The sequence below is a fragment of the Copidosoma floridanum genome, unplaced genomic scaffold, assembly GCF_036245765.1.
Source record: "Copidosoma floridanum isolate Cflo_tuat_1 unplaced genomic scaffold, Cflo_Japanese_pri ptg000029l, whole genome shotgun sequence".
Taxonomy (NCBI): Eukaryota; Metazoa; Arthropoda; class Insecta; order Hymenoptera; family Encyrtidae; genus Copidosoma; species Copidosoma floridanum.
In genome coordinates this window covers 4,014,043-4,041,109 of record NW_028321906.1, presented here as the reverse complement: position 1 = coordinate 4,041,109, position 27,067 = coordinate 4,014,043, and the positions used below count along the sequence as shown (strand labels likewise).

Here is a 27,067-nt window from a genome sequence, read left to right as displayed (position 1 = left end):
AAAACTAATACAAAAAAAAACAACAACAAAAAAACTGTTTCCATTGACAATTGAACTTAGACTTTGTTTGTACTAGTCGAGTTGAGATAATATGCTGCAGCACTGTTGATGGGATAAGTGTATACAGTATCCACACATCTCTGGGAGTCCCAATTGTTTTTAATTTTTTTCTTTTTTTCCTACACAAGTATACTTTGCTTGCTATAGTTATGAGAAAAAATTGATCGTTTATTGCACATATTATGGAATTGAAGAAAAAAAGAAAAATTGAAAGTGAAATATTTATTATTACTTTCTCGACGAAAAAAAATTCAAATTGCTGCGATATAATATTACGTCGTACAGCCAGCACAAAAATTTTTACGTCCAAATTATTTGTATATTGTTTGTATGATAAAAAATTGATAACTTGAGGTATTACGTTAAAAAGATCATTTCATCTAATCAAAAGTTACTCGTTAATTATCACAAACATTTTTGTACATACTAATAAGTATTATAATTCTACAATCGTACATAATATTATTAAAACTTTTTATTTTTTCAGTTATTATTTACATGATGTTACAAAAACAAATTCTTGCAGTTTCAAGGGACTGGTACTTATACAACTTTGTTATCATGTAAACATGTTTATTGCGATTCTGATTATTATACTGTAACGAAATTGTTTAACTTCATTTATTTTGATGCTCAACAACGTCAGGTTACATAAATAAGGTTGTAAAAATATAAAAAAACGTCAGAGGAAACTGTTCAATATATGTTTCCGGAGGAAATATACTTTTTCTCAAAAAGAGACATTTTTCTAGAAAATCGTTTTTTCCTTTACGATTGAGATATACTTAGTAGAAATGTTTTCATTGAAACGACGACAGAACAACAAAGTACAACAAATAATGAACTTCAGGTTGCTATTCTGATAGTTTTGTTTATTTATAAGAGAGTTTCGTTTGTTTGTAAAATAACTAAAAAAGTTTGTTGCTTATTTTTACGTATTAAAAAATTAATCACGTTTATTTAGATAATTTAAATCAGAATGTCTAATTAGAGATTTTTTTTTTACTTTTGGGAGACAGTAGAACTGCAGAAATAAACAAAGGAAAGAGAAATAAAGGAACAGTTGAGTACTGTATAGAGCATGACTCGAGGCACGATTATTATGGGTACGCTTACATGAAAATAATAATTTAATTATATAAGAAATGTTGAATATCGTTTAAGGTTCAGAGATACCGGTAACTGAAGTACTGTACAGTTCAGAGGTACAGTTCAGATTAGCTGGTAAAACTTTTTCTCTCCTCCTTTTTATAGTAGAGAAGAAGAGAGTTTTTATAGTAGAGTTTATCGTATAGTATAAGGGTACGTTCTCCTTCTTCCTCTCTCACTTGCCTCATGCCACGGTCGACTTAACAAATCACTGGTAATAAATACTGGTAGTGCAAATGGACTCAAGCAGAGAAGAGAAATATAAATGTAGACCTGCGCAGATACACATATTATACAATAGATCCTTGATTTCTCGTCATGAGACCACGATAGTTCTGTTGAAGATTCTTTTCGTGCGCTTGGATGACAAGCTACCACTGGAAACCTAACATATTTTTACAAGTGATATCTGATTAGTTTCACGCCAAGATTGTTAACCACCCTTCATCTACTTACCTGCTACACCTCACTTACAGATTATCAAAAAACAGGTACATCATGTGCACATACCGATGCATCTGCAATTCATGACGTTCAGATTTTGATTTATGCATTATTTGATTGCTCATCTACTTTCTATCTCTTTTTTCCTTTCTAGGTGGACTTTTTATCTTAATCCTTGCGCTTTACGTTTTGGTGCAAGACGAAGTAAATTACAATATTTTTTTTACTAATACTGTGTAAAAAAATTAACTTCCCCCACAAACCTAGGATATTGCTAAAGATCCAGTTTGAATAACCATTTTTCATGTAAAATCGTGCACCATTATTAGTAAAAGAATAAAATGATACACAGTACGAAAAGGGCAATATTATCCATATAGCAAAGCCTATTCGACTTTTTGCGTTGACTCTCCGTTAAGCTTAAGCAGCTTTCAGCAGCTCTTTACACATATACCTTCATGTACTTGATCTACACGTGTTTTTTTAGAGGAACTCTAAAAAATATGTAAAATTCAATCATTGAATGTTTCGTTAAAAGTTATCTTTCAAGTACTTTTACATGCATGAAAAAAAGAAAAAAAGAAAAAAAGTTTATTTCCAATTTCAAAAGTGTCCACCAAAAACGATAAAACATGCATTCCGCATAGCGTATGAAAAATGTAAATCACGTAACGAGCAAAGTTCCAACTCGTAATTAGAGGCAAGAGTTTTATCCGTAATTAAAACGAATCGCGCGTCACAGATAGCTATGTGTATATGTTGCATAAAACAGCCAACGCCAGCGTCGTTAAAACGTGACGACGCATTAAAAAAATGAAAAAAAAAAAAAAAAAAAAAAAAAAGCAAAGAGCACTGAAGGAAAGAACGGCTCACTGAAACTGCAAAACGGCGCATGGTTTGCGCATAAAATGACGAAAAAACGAGGGTAAAAAAAAGTTTCAACGAGTTGAAGAACGACTCGTGCAAAAAAATTTTTTTTTTCCTTTCTCCCCAGTTTTTTTTCCATGGGAGTAGAAAGAATTTTCCACGAGTGTATCTGTCGAGAGAGTGGGTGGGCATTCTTTCACAGCAGGAGGACACTCGAGACATTTGTTTCGTGACATGTGTTAACTAAATAGAAATAGTTTTCGGATTCCCGTCTTATAGGTACTACCGACTCACCTTTTGTACGCTCTCTCATCGGCACTGCGCTATAAGGTGGCAACTTTCAATCTGTACCCCGAACTACTCTGCAAGGACTCTCGTATCGATTTCGTCACGTACCCCTGCCGTGAGCAGCTTCGAAGTTTCAGAACAAAAAACAAAACCAATTGTACGACTGCACTTTTCTCCCCGTCGCACTTCATTGGTTTCTAGCTTCGTTACGTTACAAGACGGAAAATATCGCGAAACATGGTAACAATAAACAAAAACAGCGACATGAAGAAAAAATCTTTCGTAAGTTCCTTTGCACTTTTTTCCTTCCCTTTTTCGTATTAGCTATATTTGGTCGAACGAGGCGTGATAAGGGAACTTGGCACGATTCCGAAGACTGTTTTGTTTGGCGATAAATGTGAAGCTTGATGCTCATGGTTTGATAACCCTTTGGGTGACTTGCATTAGTAATAAATAAGTACGGTTGCATTAATAATTTTTTTCTCTTCATTCGAATCATTTTCTTTGTTCAATCATCGAAATACAGATCTTTAAAAGTTTCTTGAGGCAATTTTTTCATACGTGGCTTTCAAATGACTTTGCTGATCTGACGTATAGTACGACGAATGGCGTGGAAAGTGTTAATGTAGAATTTTTTTTTTGTACGTAGTAAAAATTTATAAACAATCTTGTGTCTAGACTTAAACATTAGCATTGAAAGTGCATTTCATAAATACTTTTTCGTCTTTTTTTTAAAAATTGGTTTTAACAATTCAAATAAAGTGAAAAGGAAGAAAATATTAAATGAAACGAATCACAAAAAGTACAAGATCAAGAAAGGTCTTGACATATGATTGTGTACGAAAAGATGTGAAACATTGGCAAGATGAAGGATGATTTAATATATTATTTTAGTGTAGTTTAAGGCTCAGAATAGAATAAATTAATAATTTTTATTCGTATATTTATGTACAAAATTGAATTCACAATATTACATATTCGGTATAGTTCGTCTGCTGGGAGAAAAATAAATAATAATCTCTTGCATTTTAACACGTCACTCGTACACAACACATAAATAATAGATACATGGTAAACACATAAATAATATGTATTATGGTCCTAACGAAGTAAAGACACAGTGATCAGTGCAGGTAGTGCACACATTACGGTAATTCACATGCATACTCATACTCACGCAACACATCTGAATTTCGATACTTTGACTAACGTGAACTAAGATAAGTGAGTTTTAAAAAATCGAAGGAAAGAATAAACAGTCTCATCTCGTTCGTACAGTTCAATGGCGTACCGGGAAACGCTATGTGAATAAATTTTTTTTTCTCTCATATAGTTTAATAAACATTCATGTTCCTAACGGGAGAATTTAATAAATTTTCATCAAGGAGGTTCAGTACACTTCATCAAAAGTTTTTAGAGGCAATAAATGTTAAAAGAGTTATTCATGAGGTGGAAATACCCTACTGCTACACTAAATTTACATTGAAGATGAGTTTGATGACAAGGTTGATGGGAAAAATTGCGAGAAAAAGCTATTTGAAAAAATATCGAGCTACTAGAAGAACGTTAATGGTTAATTTTCTTTTTTAATTTTTTTTTTTTATAATACAATTATATTTTCGATTGTACTACGTATTCGATATGAAGGCGTATATAATCAAAGAGAAATAAATTGAGAAAGAAAGTAACTACTACAGTCATATTTTCAGGCATATTTTTCTTAGAATTAATAAATAGTACACAATTTTTTTTTCAATATTTATAATAATACGTACTACATTGTCTCTTTTTCATCGCTGAAAACTGTCCACGCAAAGTTTCGAGAAATTTTTTTTACAAAAAAGTGATGTATTGTTCTTAATTTAAACTTTGTCAAATATCTCTTAGAATTTGAAAGTGTCAAACGCGACTCCTATCACGCAACTTATGATCAACATAGCAAGCAAATCCAGCTCGATAATTTTCAAACGCAGTCTTGCGATGAAATTTCAATAATGTCAAAAAAATAAACAAATAAATATGGTACCGAACAATAGTAGTTAAGTCACCAAAAAGGTAGAGCTGCATCTCTCTGTGGGTGCATGGGTGTATCTGTACTACACAGAGAAAGCATAAAACACGAAACTTCAAGATCCCTGAGAACTTGAAAATTTACTCAACGCATTTCAAGATTGTTGATACATACATACATCCATGCACATACACTATATACACGTAGTACAACGCCAAGTGTTAAATTAGCTCAAGAGAGCACAGGAAGTTAAAGCCCACGCCATATAATGGGTTTGTGCTCTTGCTCTTGCGCAAGCTCTTTTCATCCCCCCCCCTCTCTCTCTCTCTCTACTGTAGCGAAACATCGTGAACTTGCACACTTGCTCCGCTAATGCTCCGAGTTTTAGTTGTGCCCGCTCTCCTCTGCACAATACTGCACTGTACACCACTTGGTCGATCTGTGCATACACACGCGCTATCCCTCTCTGTATGGAGGAGAGCACATTTGCGGCAGCTATACAGCCTCCAACTGTATAATATACTTTGAAACCATTTCAGTATTTTTTATGCTTACACGAAGAGAAATTTTGTAGCATCCATTCCAAGGAGCTTAGAAAACTTTACCATGTGTAATGGAACATGATAACATAGTTTGTTGGTCCAGGCAGTGATGTGTACTTCTTAACCAGTTGTAATTACTTTAGTTTAATTGGGTGTCATACATACAAAGTATTCTTGAAGTATTTCAATTTGAATGAAGTAACGAGAAAAAAATTTTATCAACTAATTTAATTTCAGATTGGAGTTTGAAACAATTCAATTGAAAACTATTTTTAGTACGTATGGAGTAGTCTAGTTCAAAACTGCAGTCGTTTCAAAACAGTAATTTCTGCATTGGGTGATATTTTAATTCAATTCCCTTACATAAAAATAATCTACATATTTTCTAGTAATTTATTTTCTGTGAATAAAAGAATGTCAAACAATGAAATGCAATCTAATTAACTTTTCTAATTTCAATGGTACTAGGAAATTTGAGTTTCATGTCCACCCGTCAAATATGATTTGAGCTAAAATAATTAGCATAAACACTGAGAGAAGTAATAAGCTTTTTACACGAAAATTCATGTACTTTCATTACTACAGCCAATAAGTCAAACGCTATTGTCTAAGATAAAGGAGGTTCAAAGATTTTCTTAAAATGCAGAGGAAGCAGTAAAACTTTACATCAATAGAAGAAGTTTCATCAATAAACAAATATCTTGAAAATATTTAAACAGTTAACACAGTTTCGTTTTAATTTGAATAATTGTTGTTTAAAGTTTCACTGATTTCTCTGCATTTTAAGAAAATTATTGAATCTCCTTGAAATTAGATGAAACGAGTAATGTGATTAAGTAGATCGTTTTAATTACTTGTATCCAAAAACGGAAATTACAATTAAATTACTTATCGTTGAGCCTTCAAAAACTTTGATTAATTTTTGCACAAATCCTTGTAAGATATTGCAAATTTTTTTTTAATAAAAATTTTTTTTAATTACTGGTATTCATGTTTACAATTAGGCTGCCACGCCAATCTCAACTACATTTATATAATAATATCATAGTTTTTAGCAACTATTTATTTTTTACTTAACGCGTTACTTAATAAAATAGACTTTTTTGTCATTAACTTATTGCAATTGCTGCAAATACTTCATTTTTTTGTTATTACAAACAAAGTTTAATTCTACGTAGATTTTGTAATTATTATTTACAGCATATACCAGCTGACTTATTGTTAGCCAACTTATTAGCTTAGACTACGCACTTTACACTAATACCATCAATTTTCTTAGAAAACGTTTCTCTAGTAAATGAAAAAGTTTCCGATTTGTTTGTAACATTTGATAACTGATATGATTAATAATTTTAAAAAATAACCAATGAAGTTAACTTATTGTAATTTTACTGAATAAAGAAAAAGTCCTTCTGGTCTGTTACCATTTTACTCCACAATTGAGATAAAAATTATTATTTCGTCTATCTCCACCTGAAGAGTAAATACGCACTCTCTCACTCACACCCATAATCAACAAAGCCAGATAGTAACAGAGGAAGACAAATTCCAGAAACATCATCCATCGAATGCCCCACAAGCTTCTACAATGAAAATTTCACGCGAGACAGGGCAGCTGTTCGTAATTGAGGCACATGCCGATGTTATCCTCGGGCGAGGATCCGTTCTGTCCACCAGATCCAAAGGCCACCCTAATGTGGAACGGCAGTGCTGAAGTTTCCACACGGCAGGCTGATGCCCCGCTTCCACCTGGCGTTGCTGTAGCCGACATCATCGACTCCGTGGAGGTGCTACCACTTCTACGCCCACCTCCCAGATTCCTGGTGTCGCACAATGAGGTGCCGCAGTGCTCGAGGTCGCAGATGCCAGCTACGTCGTTGCCCGGCTGAAAGCACACGCGTGGAAATCACGTTAATATTGTTACTGGGACATGAGTTGATTATAACGACTCCAACAGCATGCATGGCAATGAACATGTGTGCATAATGTATCACTTGTACCCAAAATTGACCTGTTGAAATTCGATGCTATTGGCCGAGCTACTTGTACGAAGGAGCTTTAACCCACTCCTACGACATGCATGGAGAGGGATGGATGGTAGCCAAGTGCCGAATTTCAGCTAGTCTACCTTGCTCGGCTATAAACTCCGCGCCAAGTACCCACTCGACCGCTTCCCCGACCTGTACGTACATGTACGTATACATGTAGACGAGCTACACTTGTGGAGGACCCAACTGGTACGTGACACCCCTATATGTACCCCACAAACGCCTTTTCTGCTCCACAGAGGACGACTTTCTCTCGACTTCCTATTCACTCGAGGAGCCATTTCTCGGGACTCCGATGGCCACCCGATTCAGGATAGAGACTAGCATTGACGATCCCACGCGTACGGGTTGGAAGGACTTTTGGATAATTTTGGTTAAGTAAATTATACAAGAGTACACGCTCAATTGGGTAGCTCTGGATTAATTTTACGCCTAAAGGGTGATAAACAAGTAGTCGCATCTGAACTGTTTTTGAATAATAGTGCCAAACGGGTGGTTTTTTTGCCATTTAAGGTTTTGCGGGTGATAGGACTTTTATGATCCACTAGTTTGGGTTTTCCACTCTGACCTCGTTAGATGCTGATTTTATGTCGAACGTTTGATTCGAGGATTTTGTGGAGGAAACTCAGTGGCAAAAATGATTATGATTTGGTTGCACGTGACTCGATATGGTGAAGCTTTTTGACATTGTACGGAAGTTATTTGTGAAACTATATAAGAAATTGCCAATTTTGTCAAACTTTTCGTACAATATGTTTTTTTTTCAAACTTTAAAATAGTCCATAACCAGTGAATTTACTATACCGTTTAATTTTTAGGGTGACTTACACGTTATCTATTTTTTTTGTTTCTACGCGATATTGCAAGTAAATAAAATCTTAGTTGCGGGTTAACAAAAATCAAGCATCAGTTGTTATCCAAATTAAATCACAATAGTCGCAAACTTCCACGAAATTGTGTAGGACGAAATTATTAACTGACGCTGTGCATGCGCTGTTGTACAAATTCACGACCGTAATGAGCCGAAATTCAAACTTCACAGTTTAGTTTCTCAAATGAGTTGTCCCTTGCAGGTAAAGTTTTTGAGCCACTCAAGACAAATTGCTCGAAACTCAATTAAAGTACAGGTGCGTGTAATTTCACGAGTCAAAGGAACGCAATGGCTCAGCGACAAAAGCTCAAAGCTATCAAAATTGGGGACCTATTCATGGACACTTTAATATTATTTTACTGAAATCACAGTCCATGCATCAATGACTCCTAGATTCCTTCGACTGCGAGTAATGCTTTGTTTGTCCGTAAGAGGCCAAGCGAGCGTAGTAAAGCACGTGGTCACTTTAATTACAAAAGTTTGCGTCTCCCGAATGGACGGTCGCAAACAACTTTTTGCGGCGAAACGTTAGTGTCATTATTACAAGTGCTTTAGTTTCCAAAGCTGCAGAAGTAGGTAGCAGCAGCGTTATCTCGGCCAAAGCATCGGTCTTCGGTGGATACGCGGTTTGTACGAAGGAATGGGTTGGTTGCTGAGAGCGAAAAAAAGTGCGCCGTGGCACTCGAAGGATGTAATTCACCCGATTGTCAATGATCGAGAGCGAGACAATAGTAGATCTGATGGAGCGTTGGTGCAGTTGATACGATTCTCCACTGCGATGAGTACACGGCAACAGTAGTGATTAATCCCTGCCTGTTACTATACAGAGCGAGTTGCCTGAACTTCCTAGTACTACGTATTTGAACCTCTTCACGTCGATCCGATTTCATCTGGGGACGATTAATGTACTTTTTTTCAGGTATGCTACAATGATTCTAAAAAAAAAATAATAAAATAAATAAAGAAGGTACCCTTGATCCGAAAAGTTCATTTAGATCCACGATATCCTGTGATATTATGTCAAGTCGATTTTATATGTAACCCATATCGAGCCCCTCAAATGTTGAATTGATAATAAATGCTACAATTCATTAACGTCGAGTGATTAAATATATTTCTATGAGAATATTGTAAGAAATCTATCAGGTGAAGCAGTAATCGTAAAATACGATTGAACAAATCTTATTTTACCTTTAGTAAATTTTGTCTTAATTGAAACAAGTATGGGTATAATCACAAAAATTTATCGCACCACGACTCGGTGTACGTATAAAGAGGGATAGGAGTGAGCAGCTTCGCTCTTTAGATTTATATCTCGGCGCTTGAATCGAGCTGTCCACTTTGCTCGCCTCCTCCAAGCAAACAATGCCAGAGAGTCATTATCGCAGAGCATCGTTGTCGTCCTGTACTAATGAATAAACTAAACAACTCGTTTCATTTGTCCTGATTGAAAAGTCTTTATTTCTTTTGGTTCGTTTACTTTATTTCCATCGAAAAACTAATTCATGTTTTTAATATATTGTCACGAGTAACTTAATTTCAGCTGTATGAAAGCTCAATCGAGTTGCGATCCTTTGAGCCTCGATGCTTTTATTTTAGAGTGCAGTGGGTGCATTCGATGGAATCTGCAATTTTTGTAGGACAATTAGTGAACTTTGAAACGGCACATTTGACCTGCGATGAAATGAAAAATCGTGTACGATAGTAGAAAACAAACGATAAAATATCTGACGAAAATAGATTCTGATGAAAATGTAATACAGAACTATAAAATTGGAATTCACACAATAAAAGAAAGAGGATACCGTATAATTCTGTGGACTGTTTCCGAAAGTAATAGAATTAATGAATACAACACATAAAATAATACCTTTTACTGTTATGGGATCTGTCTTTTGAGAGATGATTGGGATGGAAAATTTATTAACTGAAATTGAAATTATGACAAGATCATATTTTATTTGATGAAGAGCCAAAAACGTAAAAATTCTTATGAAAATCTCGTTGTCTTAAAAATTCTTTTTTTTTTTTCTTTTTTTTTTCTTGTAACAAGTTTTGAAGATCTAACGAAATCCGAAAAATTGATTGCCAACGTATAAGGTTTAATAAAATTTGATTAATGTACAAGATAAGCATTATAGACTGTTATGGTTTGACTTATACTTTTTCAAATCAAAAATCATTCACTTGACCGATAACTATACAAAACTAGATCAGCAGATTGTGGGAGCCAAACTGCGCATGTATGTTTTTGCAGAGCAGTTGTATTTGATGGGAATCTTTATACTTCGACAATCTTCCACGTCGTCCTTGGTCTGCAATTGTACTAAAATATCTATTTTAATTCGGGGCAAAGTTTATGTACGAGGTTGGATGCGATATTTCCGTTTGTACTTACTTGCTTGACCAGAGAAAACAGTTTTTATAGGATATTATAATAATGAACTACGTTTTCTTGTAAGAATTCTATTAAACTTCATACACAAAGTAATCCAATAAAAACTAAATTAACTAATAGAGATGATGCCTCACATAAACCACAAAATAATATCATGTGTCTCTCTGTCTCTCTCTCTCTCTATGTATATAACATTATTGTATTGTTATTTTGACTTAATTTACTCACAGTTTGTTGAAAAAAAGACAATTACCACTATGTCCTTCCTGCCTTTCATATATTTTTTAAACTTCTATAACCCCTTCTTATTGCATTCATTTTCTTTTATGTAAACTGTATCAATTATCGAAAATATTAGCTACTTTTATGCTATCTATAAAATAGGTAAATAATCTCGTTTATGTTGAAATATATTTAAAAAGTTATTCGTTAAAAATCTCATAAAATATCGCACTAAAAAAAACTTGAATGTAAATCCAAAGATATCAAGAGTGGATAACAAGTAATTAATTCTTAGTAAAGTACATAAACCTAAATTAAAAAACAATAATTCACATTAAAACAAAGATAAGGAGAAAACGTTGAAAACATAGAAAATAACAACACATAAGGGACTCAATAAATTAATAGAAATTAACTAAAATGATTTTCCACAAAGTAAAAATACTTGAAACTAGATTTGAAAAGAAGAAAAAAAACAGAATGATATAGAAAAAATGCTCAAAGACAGAGGTATAAAGAAAAAATTTGATAAAAGACACAGGAACAAGAACACAAGTATAGAGATATATACTTTCTCAGTCTCAGGAGCATATACAAAAGAAAAGATAAAGAAAGAAAGTCAAATACTGTCACATAAGATATCAATTTATATTGCAAAACGTAGAGTCCCCGGAAAATAAAGTCGGAGAAGTAGAGAAAAAGAATGCCATGGATAAAAAAATTTTTAAATAAGTAAGTTTAAAAAAAAAAATTAAAAAATGTGCGATATTTACCCAAACTATAATTAAGATATCAACACCTAGAAGAAATAAGGTTCTATCTCAATTTTTCACTTAAAATAATACTTTTTATTCCTAATTAAGATATTACTTTTTCCCACTGAACCAAGAAATTACGATAGTAACGAAATATTTGCAAACCAAAGAAATACAGTTATTAATTGGATGGAAGAATATCAAAGCTGAAAATTACACAAAAATGGAAATAGACATTAACTGGGTGATATTATGCTTAAAAGAGTACTTAATTTTGCAAATTGTAGAAATATAAATTTAATAACACAGACACAATCAGCCACAGAATAAGAGACAAGAGCAGGCAGAAGCACAATACAGAAGAACTCCAGCATGAGATAAAACTAGATTTAGAGCTATAACGTTAAAGTCTTATCACTAACTGGATAAAGCGTAATTAACTGAAGATCAAGAATAAAAATAATAAATATTAACAAAACAGTTATGAAAGCATATAGATCTTCAAAAAAATACATTAAAACAAAGAACATTGGTACAAATACAAGAAAATATAAATAGATATTCATTTACAGTCAAAATGATGAACTATGAAATATTAATAGTAGTGTAAAGATACATGCACAAACGTACATAAAAAAAAAAGAATTTATAATATACACAGGATAAAGACAGAAAAAAGATTAACTTCCAGTTAGAGAAGATTGGATGGAAAATATTGGAACCAGAAAATTAAAAACCTCAAAAAATGAATACAAGGAAACAAAGATTTGAGACAAATAAGGGGAGACAAAAAATCACATGCAAAGATAGAGTGACAGAAAATCAAAAATGGAAACACAAATATAGAGATACATTTACTTTCCAAAAATCATATAAAAACAGGAAGGCAAGCATACAAATGCAAAAAATGTGCTAGCTTAGACAAAATGATATCAAAATTCAGCAATAAAGAAAAAGAAAAATGAAAAACTGATAGTGTGTGTGTAGGTATAAATATAAAAATATATATCTCGAGTTATTGCGAGTATTGGAAATTAAACGAATGCACCAAAGCTTTCATAGATTATTTGGAAACACAGTGAAATATAAATAATCATATACATACATAGAAAAATAAAAAATTGAAAGTATTAATGATACAAAACAAAAATGTGTTGAGAAAAGAAAAAAGGAAAAAAATATAACTACTAAGGGAACTTAGTCAAAAATATAAATAAATTGCTGCGTCAAATTTCTTTAATACGCATGTAGATATGAGAGATAGGGGCGACTGGTTCTGACAGTCACTAGTTTCGTCTCACTATTCCCAAGATTTGCTATACTATGCGAACTTACACGCGGTATCAGTTGCACTGGCACCATCACCCCCACCCTAATACACTGAATAGGTAATATTGGCAGCTACCCAACAACATGTTCATGCAGAGGTAGAAAGGTAAATGAAAAATAAAAAAATCTCACCGTAATAAATTCCTCAAAGTCGCAGGGAATGAGAACCCGGTCCTTGCACCTGTCAACGCCCACCATCGACAAACGCTCGCTGCCAACACCCGAACCCTCGTCGTCTTCCTGGCTTTCATCACCTGCACTGAGCGGCGCCGAGGTATCGTTGTACCCCGCACCCCTGGGACCTCCGATCCTGAATGAATCGCTGGAACAGGGCGAGTAGGCTACGCTGCACATGCCGTACTCCTGACGCATGCATATCAGGTAGTCGTGGTTGGCTAGGTACCGGCCATTCCCGGGCAGGTAGTTGAGGGTGCGAAGGGTGCCGTTCGCCGATTGATGGTACTGCAAGCAACCAGCCGGAGCGCGTTGTTCGAACCCTAGCTGCACAACCCTGAGCTCCCACATGCGCGACACCAAGCTACCCAGCAGTCGAAAGTTTATCGTCACCGGCTCCTCCCCTACGTCCATGTAGACTGAAAATGGCAAACAAATGGCCCCGTCACTGTCTGGCTATGCGTGAGTCTTTCTCTCCCTAACAGCTCGGAGAAGTACCGTCAGCCGCAGTTCGCTGATGGCCACTCTGTCGTTGGAAAAAAATGGGACGCGACGTCGCACGAGCCCATTACATTCATAATCGACTAATTTTTTAAAGAGAAGCTCTCAACATTTATTATGGTTCGCGGGATAATTGGTCGTATTTGTCTTGCTCCCCCGCGCACTACGTCAAATTTAAATTGCTCGATATTTTCTCTCCTGTCAGGGTAGAAATTACTCAAAAGTGAAGCGCGTATACGTATATGTCTCGGGGTACATTACCAGGATTTTCTAAAAATTATGGACTCCATTGACGAGAGAAATGTCCGTTACTTTTATAAAATTTACTTTTACGTATTCTATACTTTCATACTTTTTAAAAGTAAAAAACTTTTATTGAATACAACTTTTCAAACGACATTTATTAAGATATGACTCTTGCAATCCCCCCTCACCATGAAAATTTACGTATTCTGTTTTAATAGCAAATGTTCTTTGACTTCTTATTGGTGAAAATAATCAGTAAATTGCCCAGTAGGCAAAAAACAGTGCGAGAACGAAGCAATCAATGTTGGCATGAGCCGCGAACTATCAGACAATCCACAATCTTCCATAACGAAATCTAACATCGATCCTTACTTCGGAGAAAGGAGGGACGGAAATAATTGGCCTCCCAAGCATTAGTCTCTGATAACCGCAGAGCTGGTGCGCTAATCTACCTTACATTATTAGATCCCCGCCTCCCTCGCGTTCTTACCCACCCTCGCGCGGATCAGGCGAGATTCGAGCGTATAGAATATGGCGAGCACATCCATCTGATCATTAGATCGCGTAATCCACGCGGGTTTTGCGGGCAACGGGGAGAATATCTCTGCGCGAGACGTGACATGTAGGGAACGTGTCTGTGGGAATTTCAATGGACTACCAACACTGCGTATGATCCCCAAAAATGGTACTCACTGTGCTGGCCGCTGTTCCAACCGCAGAGCTGGAAGGTCCTCTCGCCGGATCTCACCTGCAAGTAATCCAGAGATATTTTCACGTCCCGTTACGTACGTGCCCACACTGGCTTTGTTGTGGCTTCCTGACTTTTACGTGCTTGCTGATTTAATTGCTCGGTACGACTGACCCATACCAATTTCGACCTTACACTCGTTTTGCTTCAAGAAGTCAGTGAGCTTGTCTAACATTCAATCTTGAGTTTGTAAATGATTTTAAATGAGATACCCTTTCTGGTGTCTTAGGAAGTTGTTTTTTTTTTTTTTTTTTTTTTTTTTTTTTTCGGTACTGTGATTTTTATGACAAGTATATGTTTCAAAAAATCTGGTTTCATCCTACTGTGTATCGCTAAATAAGCAACTGATTTGGGTTTCATAAAGTTTTAAGAATACTATTCTTTGTTGACTCTACGTATGTTCTTTCACAGAATATTTGCATCAACTTAAATCCCTTTTTTATACTTTAATCATTAATGAAGAAAAAAAAAAAAAAGTATTTTTCAACCTCGGGCGTTTTTGAGGGTCGGGTGTGCCCTCGGTAGGAAAAATAGGATTCACCACATAAGTACCATCGCTCCCCGGCTACTTTACATCCCACGGGCCCCAAAATAACCCCAGAGACAATGGCACTTATCCGACGAAAACTACTATTTTCTTAGCAAGGGCGAAAAGTGCAATTTTTTCCCCGGTAAATCACTGTGCTCCCAGAGTGAAAAAATACTTAGAGCCCTGAGTAAGAAACAAACTTTTTTACCAACGAGATTCAACGATAAGGACAATCGATCGTTGATAATTACCAGCATGACATCGTCGTCACAAACCCCAGTCTTCCGGTTAGGCTGGCCCTGAAAAGTAAGAATAGTCGTGTTTAAAGCAATTTTTGGAAAACTATCGAATTGTTCAGTATATGCAAAACTGCTTGGGTTAAATTCAAGAAAACAAAGGGTTAAAAAGGTAAAAAAATAGTCCCTGATGCAACAAAATATTCCAAAAATCTCACAAAGATAACAGACACCGAGAAAGAAAGGAAGAGGCACGAGGAAAGAAGGGCAGAAGACGTGCAAACTGGTAAAAGGATTGTGGGGAGGGGGGGAAGGCCAATATTCCGTCTCCATCATAATCATCCATGAGAAAAATTTTTTACCCCCCCGCTCAAGCCACCCACCCCCGAGTTTTGTCGTCTAACCCCGACGAGTCTTATTGTTTAGCGGTAACAATAGTCTCAGCGTAGAAGCTGGAGCACGGCCCGGTCGACCATTGTAAGCTCGTGGCCTCGGATCCGGAAATCCACTTCCCCCCCTCCTCTGTCCCCTTCGCCCTCGTACCTGTGTGTACCCAGCCCGGCGTTCCGCACCAACTCGCTCCCATGTATAATTCAGCGGAACGAAAGGAGCCGCCTCCACGTGAATAAACTCGGTCCTCCCTCGATTGCCTCCTCAAATATTTACGCGGTGAGCCCGTGCGAAAAGAACATATCAACAAAACAGAGCGTCACATTCACCTTTTTTTTTTTTTTTTTTAACACGTGATCTGTAAGGAGTAGACTTATCCATACATTTGTGTCATTTTTTTTTTTTGTTTTTTTTTTTTGTTTTTTTTTTTTAGTCATAAGTCAGCATTTCTTTCTTGCAAAGAAAAAAGTTTGGCATGATAAAATCGTAATAAGACTGATGTGAGCAGCTCAATAAAGATACTAAAATTAGAAGTATTCTGAAACAAATAAAAAAAAAAAAAAAAAAAAAAAAAATTGGTTGCATCTCGTAGAGATCGAGGCTTTTCTATTTTAATTAATAGTAATAATAAATAAAATAAGTTGAAAAAATAAATTAATTGATTATCAACATGTGACATGATTTTTTTACATTAAAAACTTTTTTTGTATTTCTGTCAATGGCGTAGTAAAACTAAAGATCCTTAGTTGTAAATAAGTTATAAGGAAATATGAAGTGAAGTAAAAAATATAAAACGATTGTTTCGCTATTTTTAAAAGGTCGTACTTGTTTTAAGCGTTAGGTTTACAGGGCAGAAAATTTTGTCTCATAGAATCTAAGGGCCATTTTTTTGCTTGATTAATTTGGCAGCCCATTTTTTGTGAGAAGTGTTTTTGTTGAAAAAAAAAAATTGATAAAAATTTTTCTACTCTTAATTAGTACATTTAAATGGCAAAAACATACAACAAAAAAGCCAAAATGCATCTGTCTTATTTATGATTTGGATCATTTTCAACGAAAATCACTTACGATAAAATAAAGGTTGAAACCTGTGTCGATTTTCTAGCGTATATCATGGTACAGTAAAATAAGTTTAATACAAGCCTTGTTATATCGTAGCGAAAAAACTGTGATATTGTTCAGTTGCACGATTACGTATAAGAATAAAATTTCGAATTTAAAATGTAATGATAGTTCTCATTCCTATTTTATTAGACGAAGTACAGTGCCTTCATTTATTTTCTTTAAGACGATAGTTGAGATATAACGGAAGCTCTTCAAACCATCCTCCGTCTAGGTTTAAAATTTGTTTACCCCATAAATAGACGATTCGTGTATAGTAACACTTTTTGCATCAATAAAAATAAAAAATTTATTCCCACAAAAAGGTTGTTTCTAAAAATTGAAAAAAAGCTCATGTAAGAGATTTACACCACATTTATTTTGGTCAGAAATTTTTTTAATTTCTTGGAGATACGTAAGGCATAACTTGTTACGAAATTTTTTAACGTCACAGAAATCCTTACTCATAATTTTTTTGTGAAATTGCAAGTATTATATGGTACATGGTACATACAAAAAGCAATCTACGTCGATCTATATAGATATTTCATAAATTTTAAGCATAGCTTTTGCCGACAGTTTTTTTGGAATTCTTCAATTTTATCCAATTAGAGTATTCCAAGTATTTAATATTTGAATTCAAAGGAGTGACAGTTATTTTTGTAACAATTTTTGAATACATTCCGTTAAAGCAAAAGCTTCAAATTCAAATTTCATAACATCAAGGACGCTAGGCAAGAATTTCGCAATTCCAAAATACTTCCTCATACTATATCTTACGTCAGCGCATAATATACTGCAATGCGCGTGAACTTCCAGCAGCTAGGATTTTAAGTCTATAGGTCTTGATATCACGACGCGCAAATATTTTCTCAGCCCCTGAAACTCAAAGCGATTCTTTGCCACGGAACCCACGATTCATCGATTTTTAGCGATCCTGAACTTTCACTCACATCAGCAACAAAGTTACAGGTCGTCCACCACCAGCCACCAAAACAGTGAGAACAACGAAAACAAACACATTACTCGCGCGGAAAACTTTTGGCACCTCACCGACAACTACTTATGCAACCCCGTGCAGCTCGGCTCCCATGAACTTTTCGCACAACTTATTAACGTTCATACGACATTGCAGTTACGCATATAAATCCTACAGGAAGAAGAGGACACTTTATGATAAACAAATAGAGTCGAGAGTTGGCTTACCACGTTGAAGTGGAGAAAATCGATTCTCAGCTGGCTGATTTGGTTGTCGATCTTCTTGACGAGCACCGAGCAGTTCATCGGCTGATCGATGAGGTTCGGGAATCCTGGGCTCGTGATGTACGTCTGGTTGCGCAGCACCTCGCCAGCACAGCTCGTTGTGACTTTAATCGGGACATAGTTGGTGTGACTTTTACATGGGTTTTTACACGCGAGTGTATTAAATAATCGTGTATACTGTTTTGGAGACTATGTGTTTTAACAGTGCAAAAGCTAAAAATAATTTACAATAATAAATTGAAGTTTTTCATGTTTAATAATTTAATCTAGACTTTCTCAAAACTTAAAGGACAGATATTGTTGTGGTGTTAATTCTTCATAAACGTAGCTGATTAAAACAACGTGAAATGTGAAGTAAGTACTTAAAAAACAAATTGATTTATTTACAGCCGTAGAATAATAGTTGTTATTTGTTGAATAAAAGGTTTCGTCATATAGCCGTAACTGGTTCTTGTCGAAACTTTTGAGTTTGGAATTTTAGGTTTGAAATTTTCGTCGAAATTTTGGTCTTTGAAGTTTTTGTTTTCAGAATTTTTGTCTTTAGAAAAACAAGTTTGTCTTAGCCCTAAAACTCGTAATAAGTTTTCAGCACACATATTTTCTCACATCAAAAACATGTACGGTGGCTCAGCGAAATTCTCGTTAGCTAAAAACCTTACCCCCTCCCTCCACAGTCCTTTGTTGGAATCTAACGGCAAACCGGAAACGCCTGCGAAGGGCAATGAATAATCATTAGTGCAATCATTTGATTGGATTTTTAATGGAGTTCTAAGGGCTCTTGAATGAAGACACTTGGCAAGAGAAGAGTGGGAGTTAGGGTGATCGTTAATTAGACTGCAGATTACACACTTGAAGGTCAATATTGCAACATTTGATGAAATTGCGAATAATCTCGTGGAGCAAGTCGATTTGACAAGTACCAAGTGTACGGAGGAGGTCTGACTCCCGTCGAGCATTGGTGACCAAAAAGGAAGAGCCGAACGATTTCAGTACGCGAAATATCCGCTACAACGCGTATAGAGCAGCATACACTGCGTGGGAGTCATAAACCACGACCATAACCCCCCTCACCCCTCCGGGGAGGCGCCTCTTGAATTATTGGAAAAGCGTGTGCGAGCACCCTGGAGATCCATATTGGGTTGGAACTCAACAATAAGACGCGTGTGGGTGTATACATGCGGTGCAGGCGCGTAGCGACGTGTATGCGCACATTCGTTGCGGGCGAAAGGTTTTTTTCATTGGCCATATCTCCCTCCTCCCCCGACGGCCGTCAAGGTATTTTATGCTTTATGGCGTGAGGTTTATGGCCGTTTTGATTGCGAAGCTGTTTCTCCCTTTGGAAGGAAGAAAGAAAAAGTGTACCGGAGATGCTTTTTGACTGTAACGCGGGCACTTGGAGAGATATGGAATATTCGGGATTTCATGACCACAAGTGAGTCTCGCACTGTCTAGGCGCGATTACGGGGTCTAATGGTATACAGTGTACGTATTTTTTACTCGAGTTTTTTGGAAAACATACGTATTGTTTTATATTAAGCTTTGCAACGAGAAGACATTGTAATGGGCCGATCATAGAAAAGGAAAAGTGTCGAGCTTTCTACGATGCTCACTATTTTCGTAGTGGTATGGACAAATGCGAATATTTGCATGTGCAGAGTTAATGCTACATCAGCAAGACGCGAAGATAGTATCGCTTTTGCTTACAGGAAACTCGATGCAAGGTGTAGGACTTTCGTGGATCTGACGACGTATCGGTTACTTCGAGAATAGATTCGGACGAAAAATTTTTCATTCACTTCGCCAAAAAATACGAGAATTTTTTCTGGAAACTGGATGAAAACTCAGAGACGTATTTTCTCCCACGTATACGGAACGCAGCGGAGGCTCGTCATATTTTAGAAATTCTCGTTAAGCTTTCGTCGAGTACTCGGTACGTTGTACTATATTACACGTTCCAAGCTCGCCCCGAGAGCTGTATTTACGCGGCCCATACGTAAATGCACTACGGACCGTTCTGCAGTATAGCGAATCAAAATAAGTATTATTTACGGCAGTGCAGATGGAGTCGAGGGTTTTTCCAATATTCCTTGTGGAGCTTTAAACATATTTCATTTTCAAAAGTGCCCTTTCAATACTCCCGATTCGGGAGCTCGTCATTCGATGCACAGGGTATTACGGATTAAATCAAAATAAGTAAAATAAATTATCCAACGAATGAACTACCAGAGCAATGTGAGTCGTAAAAACAGATTGCCTGCAAAAATACAAATATTATCTCTGGTAATATTACCCAGCAGCACCTAATTTTCGATTTCTAAGGGAGCATTGCGAGGATGGGATCTTCAGATAAATCAACGAGACGACGCGCTAAATTCATATATTTATAAAAACATGTTGCTTACGGCCTTTTGCTTTTAATTCGCTGATGTAGCATCGACCGAACAACCCCCGTGCCATCACAATACTGTTTTCCTATCGAAAGATCCCGAAGGTTAGTATTAGCAGTAACAGCGCCTCCTACATTTAGTTTCGGGTGCTTTTAAGAGCTGAGAGCATAATTTTACGACTTGCAACCCTCGGAAAAATTCGAAATTTGTTTCAAGGTCTCATGTCATAAATCATCGATGCTTCACCTATACACTCGAGGAAAAAGTAATTAGTGGAAATTAATTTCCACAAGTGAACAATTTCGTTTAAAACTTTTTCAGATGAGAAAGTAACGACCCACCAACCAAAAAATCATCGTAAATCACATAGTAATAACATTTTTGTTGTTAAAAGATAAGAAAACTCGCAGTGCAGGGAGCTCCATTGTATAGGAGACTCGCCCGCGGATGAGAGCAACGACGGAAAAGCGAAAGAAAACGTAACAAGAGGGAGTCAGACTGACAGATGGATGATACACGAGCAAGCAAGCCGTCCTCACGCTTGAAGTGTATATACTCTTCCAAAGGTAAACCAAAGGCGGCCGGCTACTGCCGCTGATGAGCATATAAGTATATACAGGGGTCGTCGAGAGTGGCTGCATTCGACTCCCCGCTTTACGTAACGAGGCCAGCCTCCCTCTCCCGTGTACGCGGCACCTCCTGGCCGCCCCGTCTTGGAAATACATATATATTCTCTATGACGTGCAACTGCTGCTCTTTCTTTCCCTCTCTGCCACGCTGTGCAACCCCCGTTCAGCGAGGCCAGCCAGCGAAGGGAATAAAACGACGAGCTTGGTATACAGCATTTTATGTAGGTAGATAAAAGTGTGTTTGCCCACGAGCTCCTATACATATATACGTCCGCGATAGCAGTGCCCGGCAAGGAGCTTTAAATATTCAGGCAGCTTTTTCTTCTCTCCTGCCTCCGTCGTCTTTTTGTTTTCTGCCCTTCCTTTATTATATCTACTCCCTTTTTTTCCATCCGAGTTTCGGTCACTAGCACCTGCACCCATGAATGTACTTTTGAGGATACTTGGGCGCCACTGCTCATACTTAACGCGATACTTGTCTCTTTTTTTTTTGCTATTTTCTCTTTCATCATGAGGCAAAAGTTGTCGAAAGGATATAGTAATGATTTACAAGCTTTTCCTTTTTCATGTGCTTTCGTTTAATGTCTGTCTATTTGTCTGACAGGCACTGCGTACGTCTGCTACGTGAAATAAAACTCTAGTGATCGAGTTTCAGAATACGTCTATACGACTCAGTCATTCGAAACTTTTGCACCAAACTTAGATTCTGATGTCCATGTAGTATAGAGTAATTTTCTGTTTGCAAATTATTTACTCATAGAACTTTCTCTGAGGGTTGTTTCGACACCTTATCTTACGAATACATTTCGAATTGACTATGTAAAATAACAATCTTGTCCATTAACTTCAGTCTATAAGGTCAAATTGTAGATGAAAAAGGAAAAAATGGGACAATATTTGACTTGCATAGTGTACATGGACTTACAGTGAACTATTCCAAAACGAAGGTTCATCGGTATATTTACAATTATCTTGACATGAGTACGAAACGTAAGTAGTTAACAGGTAAAATACAATAAAAATAGAGATAGTTAAAATAGAGAAGATACAGAATTACGTTCTACTTCGTCACCCACTTATCATCAAGACTAAATTAAAAGGTTTAATTGGCAAAAATCGATTGTCTGTGTGACGGAGCCATTCCTTTTTAATTGACAATCTTTCTTTTAATGAACTTTTAATTAGATGAAAAAAAATTATTCGCGGGTCCCGTGTGTGATACAAACAAACGTCTGGGTTGCTCAAACAATAGATGCTTAAGAAATTTTAACATTACTTTTAAAAACTAAAAGGACAATCAAATACGTAAGAAATAACGTTTATTAAATTCATTAAGACTCAAACGATTAAAGGTATTATACGATAACTTTTCATAAGTTTAAAAAAATTTCCTTTAATAAACTTGATGATTACCAATCAAAATTATTTGAAATTACAGTGTAGAGAAAACTTCGAATTGTTTTTAAAAAATAGAAAATTAGTCTACGAATACTTTCTATTACTTGAGTCCTAATTGAATGTATACAGAGCGTAATAGTGTCAATAAATAACAAGTGGATTAAAAAATAAAATTATTTTCTGAATGTCATGATCATGTGTGACTGTGATGTCAGGTCTTCAGAATATTTAAAGGCTTATTGCCTTACAGTTGCGTCGCATAAGACTTTTAATTGAAATATTTCACCACGATTAAATATGATACGATTTATCCAACAACTTAAGCAGATATAAGGGACAGTTCTACTGTGAGCACACCTCTGTTAAATCGAATTTTTACATGTATAGGCAAATTTTTTGTTTATTTATTACTATCCTGTTTGTACAACTGATTTCAAAACCAACCAAAGTTTTATTTGGATTAGAGGCTAATGTAAATACAAGAAGACAGAAATTAGACTAGGTAGGGCATACAAAATAAAGTTCACAGCCGAAAAAAAAAAATTTTGAGAGATTGAATGGTGCAGCATCGACAAAAAGTGATTAACAAACTATGCTTTATTAAACCAATTTCAAAAAAGTTTTCACTTGTACTATGACACATAACAAGTTAATCTATTGTGATGAAGAGCACATGTACAACTCCAGTGGTCATGACATCACTTTTAATTGAATTAATAAAAACATTTTTCAAGTTTTAGTTACTTTGTGAGACTAACAGTTTAAGGCCTGTGTAAAGTATGATTGGAAAAATGTTTATTGTTCAGACCAAAATAACGCTGGTTCAATCAAAAAAAAAAAAGGCATCTACGATACTGCTTACTAATAAGAGTTAAAACTACTTGAAATAAAGAAAAACACAAATATAGACTAAGTTAATTATGTTCAACATAAAGAAAAAAAAAATCAATGCTAAAACTATAATACAAAATATGATTTATTAGACATTTTTATTTATATCCACGTAAAGATAACAATGAACAATTAATTTTCGGCGTTTTAGTTTATCACAGAAAAAATTTTTTGATTAAAAAAGAATTTTTTTTTATTTAAAAAATTTTTTTTTATTTGAAACTGCGTTATTCCTATCTTTGGTAGTATGCAATTCTCGAATGATTATTATTCACTATGTATGGAAATACGGTAGTAACATACGTTACATTCATAAAATTATGTACACATTTTTACATCGCCGTGAAATTGGATTTGTACATCGGCAGCACTGAAAACTCACGGAAAAATTTTCATTGTTAAAATTTATTATTTGCTTTCATATTCTTGTCAGCGAATCGGTCGTTAATTTCCGTATCCTGTAATTGAAGATTTTATCTTAATGAAACCGCGAAACCAGAGAATTTTTCCACACACAAACGACATCCAGGGCTCACAATCTGCATGGAAATTTTCTGTACCAACCTTTTAAAAGCAGAAACTTCGTTAAAGCTTGAGAACATATAATGAAACGGAGTCCTTATCAGTGCTGAAATCTACATGCATGGCTGCAGTTTGTCATAAAAATCTGCCAACCGGTGGACAGCACATTCGGAGCAAACGAAGCAAAAGCAAGTCAACCCCGCGGAGACGTTGGAAAATAATCCCCTTCCTCCTTGAGTTTTTCAGTGCTGCCTACAATAATATATTCGTAACACACGCCCTAGTTGCGATACTACCGCGTTGCAGTGTCCTCTATCTCGGGCTAAATAATTTTACCCTTTGCTCACACGCATAGTTGGGTGCGCTCGTATTTATTATTTGAGGAGAAAACATGATGCTATTTTGTTTGACACAAAGTAATTGTTCCATTAATTAAATTCTATTGTAGTTGAAATGAAATAGCAGTTATGATAAAATTGAATTATAAATATTTAATTATAATAAAATGTGAAATTGTTTTAGCAAACATACAGTGTTTTAATCATAATATTTTTAAATAAAATATTTTTATTACAGATAAAGTTAAATATAATTATATTTTTTGACAATGAATGCAAAATAATGTATTTTGAAATAATTTTTTCATCAACAGTAAATGTATATTTGATAAAAGTATTTTTAGTTATTTAATTAAAATGTATACATTTTTGAAAATATACATATATATTTAATCATGTACTTTAAATTATCCTTTGCGAAAAAATCTATGAGGTTAAGGTTAAGCAATATTGTAGATTTTTTATGTAATGATACTTATGTATTGTTATACTATATTTTATTAGTTTTGATGGATTTGAGTTTGCAAAAAAATGTCCAAAAAAGATTTAGGGTTTCACAATTGATAAAAAAAATGTATAAAGTCCATAGCATTTCATGACAAACCTCATTCGATTTTTATCATAGAAATAAGAACGCAAACGTAATGAAAAACACTCATGGACCGCGAATTGCTTAAAGTGAGAAATTTTTCTTTAAAAGTTACTGCAAATATTTTAAAATACTTGTCACCAATGATAAACCAAGCCCGGGAGATCCCTTGTGTTTGCCTTAGTTGGATGAGCACCAGGTGTAAACTCTGTTTTTCCTTATTTTAAGGGTGAAGTGAATGTCAAAAGATTTAAAAAATAGCTCGTAAGTATAAGAAAAGACAATTTTTCGTAAACATTTATGGTACAGTATTAAAATATGAGCATGAACAATTTGCCTTCCGAAGAAACTGTCAAAACTACAAGAATCGAACAATTTTCATCCTAGATGTTGATTTATTAGTACACAAAATCCTATGAAGCTTATCATTATGTTAATTTGTAATGTAACCGCCGTAAGAAGATTCAGTGATTTTCTCAAAATGTAGAGAAATCAGTATAAAAGTTTTAACAACGACCATTAAAAGTGTCATAGTAACTGCCGGAGTTTTTACTTAGAACAGTACAAGCTTGCTTGAATTCAAATAAATGTGGAAATAATTAAAATCAAAAATTTGTTTCTCCATTGTAATGATTGGTCAGTCAAACCATTACTTGGTAAGTTTACGGTTTATGTTAACAAGTATTTTTAATTAAAATAAAACGATAAAACATTATTGCGAGTCGAATATCTGTAATTGTACTTGGTCTTAAAAGGCTCAACAGGATAATATACTTATTGCCGTACTAAAATCTTTGTTAGCAAATTCTATCAAGATTCAAAACTTTATGAAGAAATACTTAACGCTTTATAAAAAAATCTCCAATAATAATATAATATCTTATTACTCTGAGCTCAAACTTAGTTTTCCAAGTATAAAAATAAGAAAATTTTAGAGATAATTTTGAGTTAACTAGTTACCTTGTACAGAGAAATATTTATTTTTCTATGTCATCCATTTTATGGCAATAATCCACGTACACTCTTGACGCACTAAAAAAACTTACTCCTGTTTGTCACCTTATCGTAAAAAATTCTTTCCCCTATTATTAAAGCGTATTGCAAACATTTGATTATGTATTTCATTTCTTCAGCAACGACGAATAACAATAACCCATTATTACTGCACCCAATGTTTCGAGGCGAAAAAAATATAGAAAAAAGAAACCCACCCCATTTTTGCAATATTGCCAGGGATAGCTTGAAAAAAAAAATCCTCGCAAAAATAAGCCACACGCATGAAAATATCACGTGCAATAATCTCTGCACGTGTGGACCAGAGCGCGATTTCGAGAGCGAGGGAATCAGGAATGTCAATTAGGCTCGCCCGGATGAGAGCCGATTTTATATAATGCGCTCGTAAGCCCGTACTATACATATGTGCATGGATACCGGCACAGAAGCGCACAACAGTTAAGTCGAAAGAGAGAAAGAGTAGAAGCCAAGCATCAGATTGCCTTTTTTATTGGACATATATGTGTATTCATGTGTGTACTGCACGCGTACAAACGTGGATAAATATGTACTAGAGGCCGAGCCGAAAGGCGATGAAGTAACTGTACTCTCGCCACGAGCGAGGTATCGTAATCCGCTCGGCGAAATAAGACGGAATTGCGTCTTCTTTTTCGGATTCGTATACGCTATATTGTCGTTCGAGCTTTACTTTTTCAAAAAATATACGTGCAGTCGAACATAGATGTGTACGCGTTGTTATTTCTTGGACGTGTAGCTTTTACAGGAATTCGACCGATTTCAAAGTTTTGTACAATACCCAATACGTGGGATGATCATGATAAATATTTATATCTTCTTGTTATCCAGTTAAAGTGGGTATCATGGAATGTGAGTTCCGTAGAGATCGTGTTGAGTATTGTACGGGTTTTCCTCATCTATAGTTAGGGTGTCATTAACAATAATCGAACTGGTGACTCACGAGCTATATCACTGCAATAATATATTCACTTCTTCCCCTACAGCTGTCTATTTTGGCAGTTTACGTCGATCTTTGAAGCGTCAGGAAAAATGTTTGTGCCAAAGTCTTACTATACGCACATGAGGGAACTATAGATTTAATTGGTTGAAAAAAAAGTGCTAGTAAACCA

The 27,067-nt window shown here is 35.4% G+C and overlaps 1 protein-coding gene across 1 annotated transcript in view; it reads right to left on the bottom strand.

Annotated features, from left to right (window-relative positions):
* Positions 1 to 6,958: 6,958 nt before the first annotated feature.
* LOC106637636 (uncharacterized) overlaps positions 6,959 to 27,067 on the bottom strand; it is a 155,696-nt gene continuing 135,587 nt past the window's right edge. Inside the window, exons 3-7 of the mRNA XM_089596078.1 lie at positions 18,116 to 18,276; positions 15,434 to 15,481; positions 14,599 to 14,653; positions 13,117 to 13,577; positions 6,959 to 7,246 (exon numbers count right to left, since the gene is read on the bottom strand). Of these exons, the coding sequence (XP_089452204.1) occupies positions 6,959 to 7,246; positions 13,117 to 13,577; positions 14,599 to 14,653; positions 15,434 to 15,481; positions 18,116 to 18,276 (1,013 nt within the window). The remainder of the gene's footprint in view (positions 7,247 to 13,116; positions 13,578 to 14,598; positions 14,654 to 15,433; positions 15,482 to 18,115; positions 18,277 to 27,067) is intronic.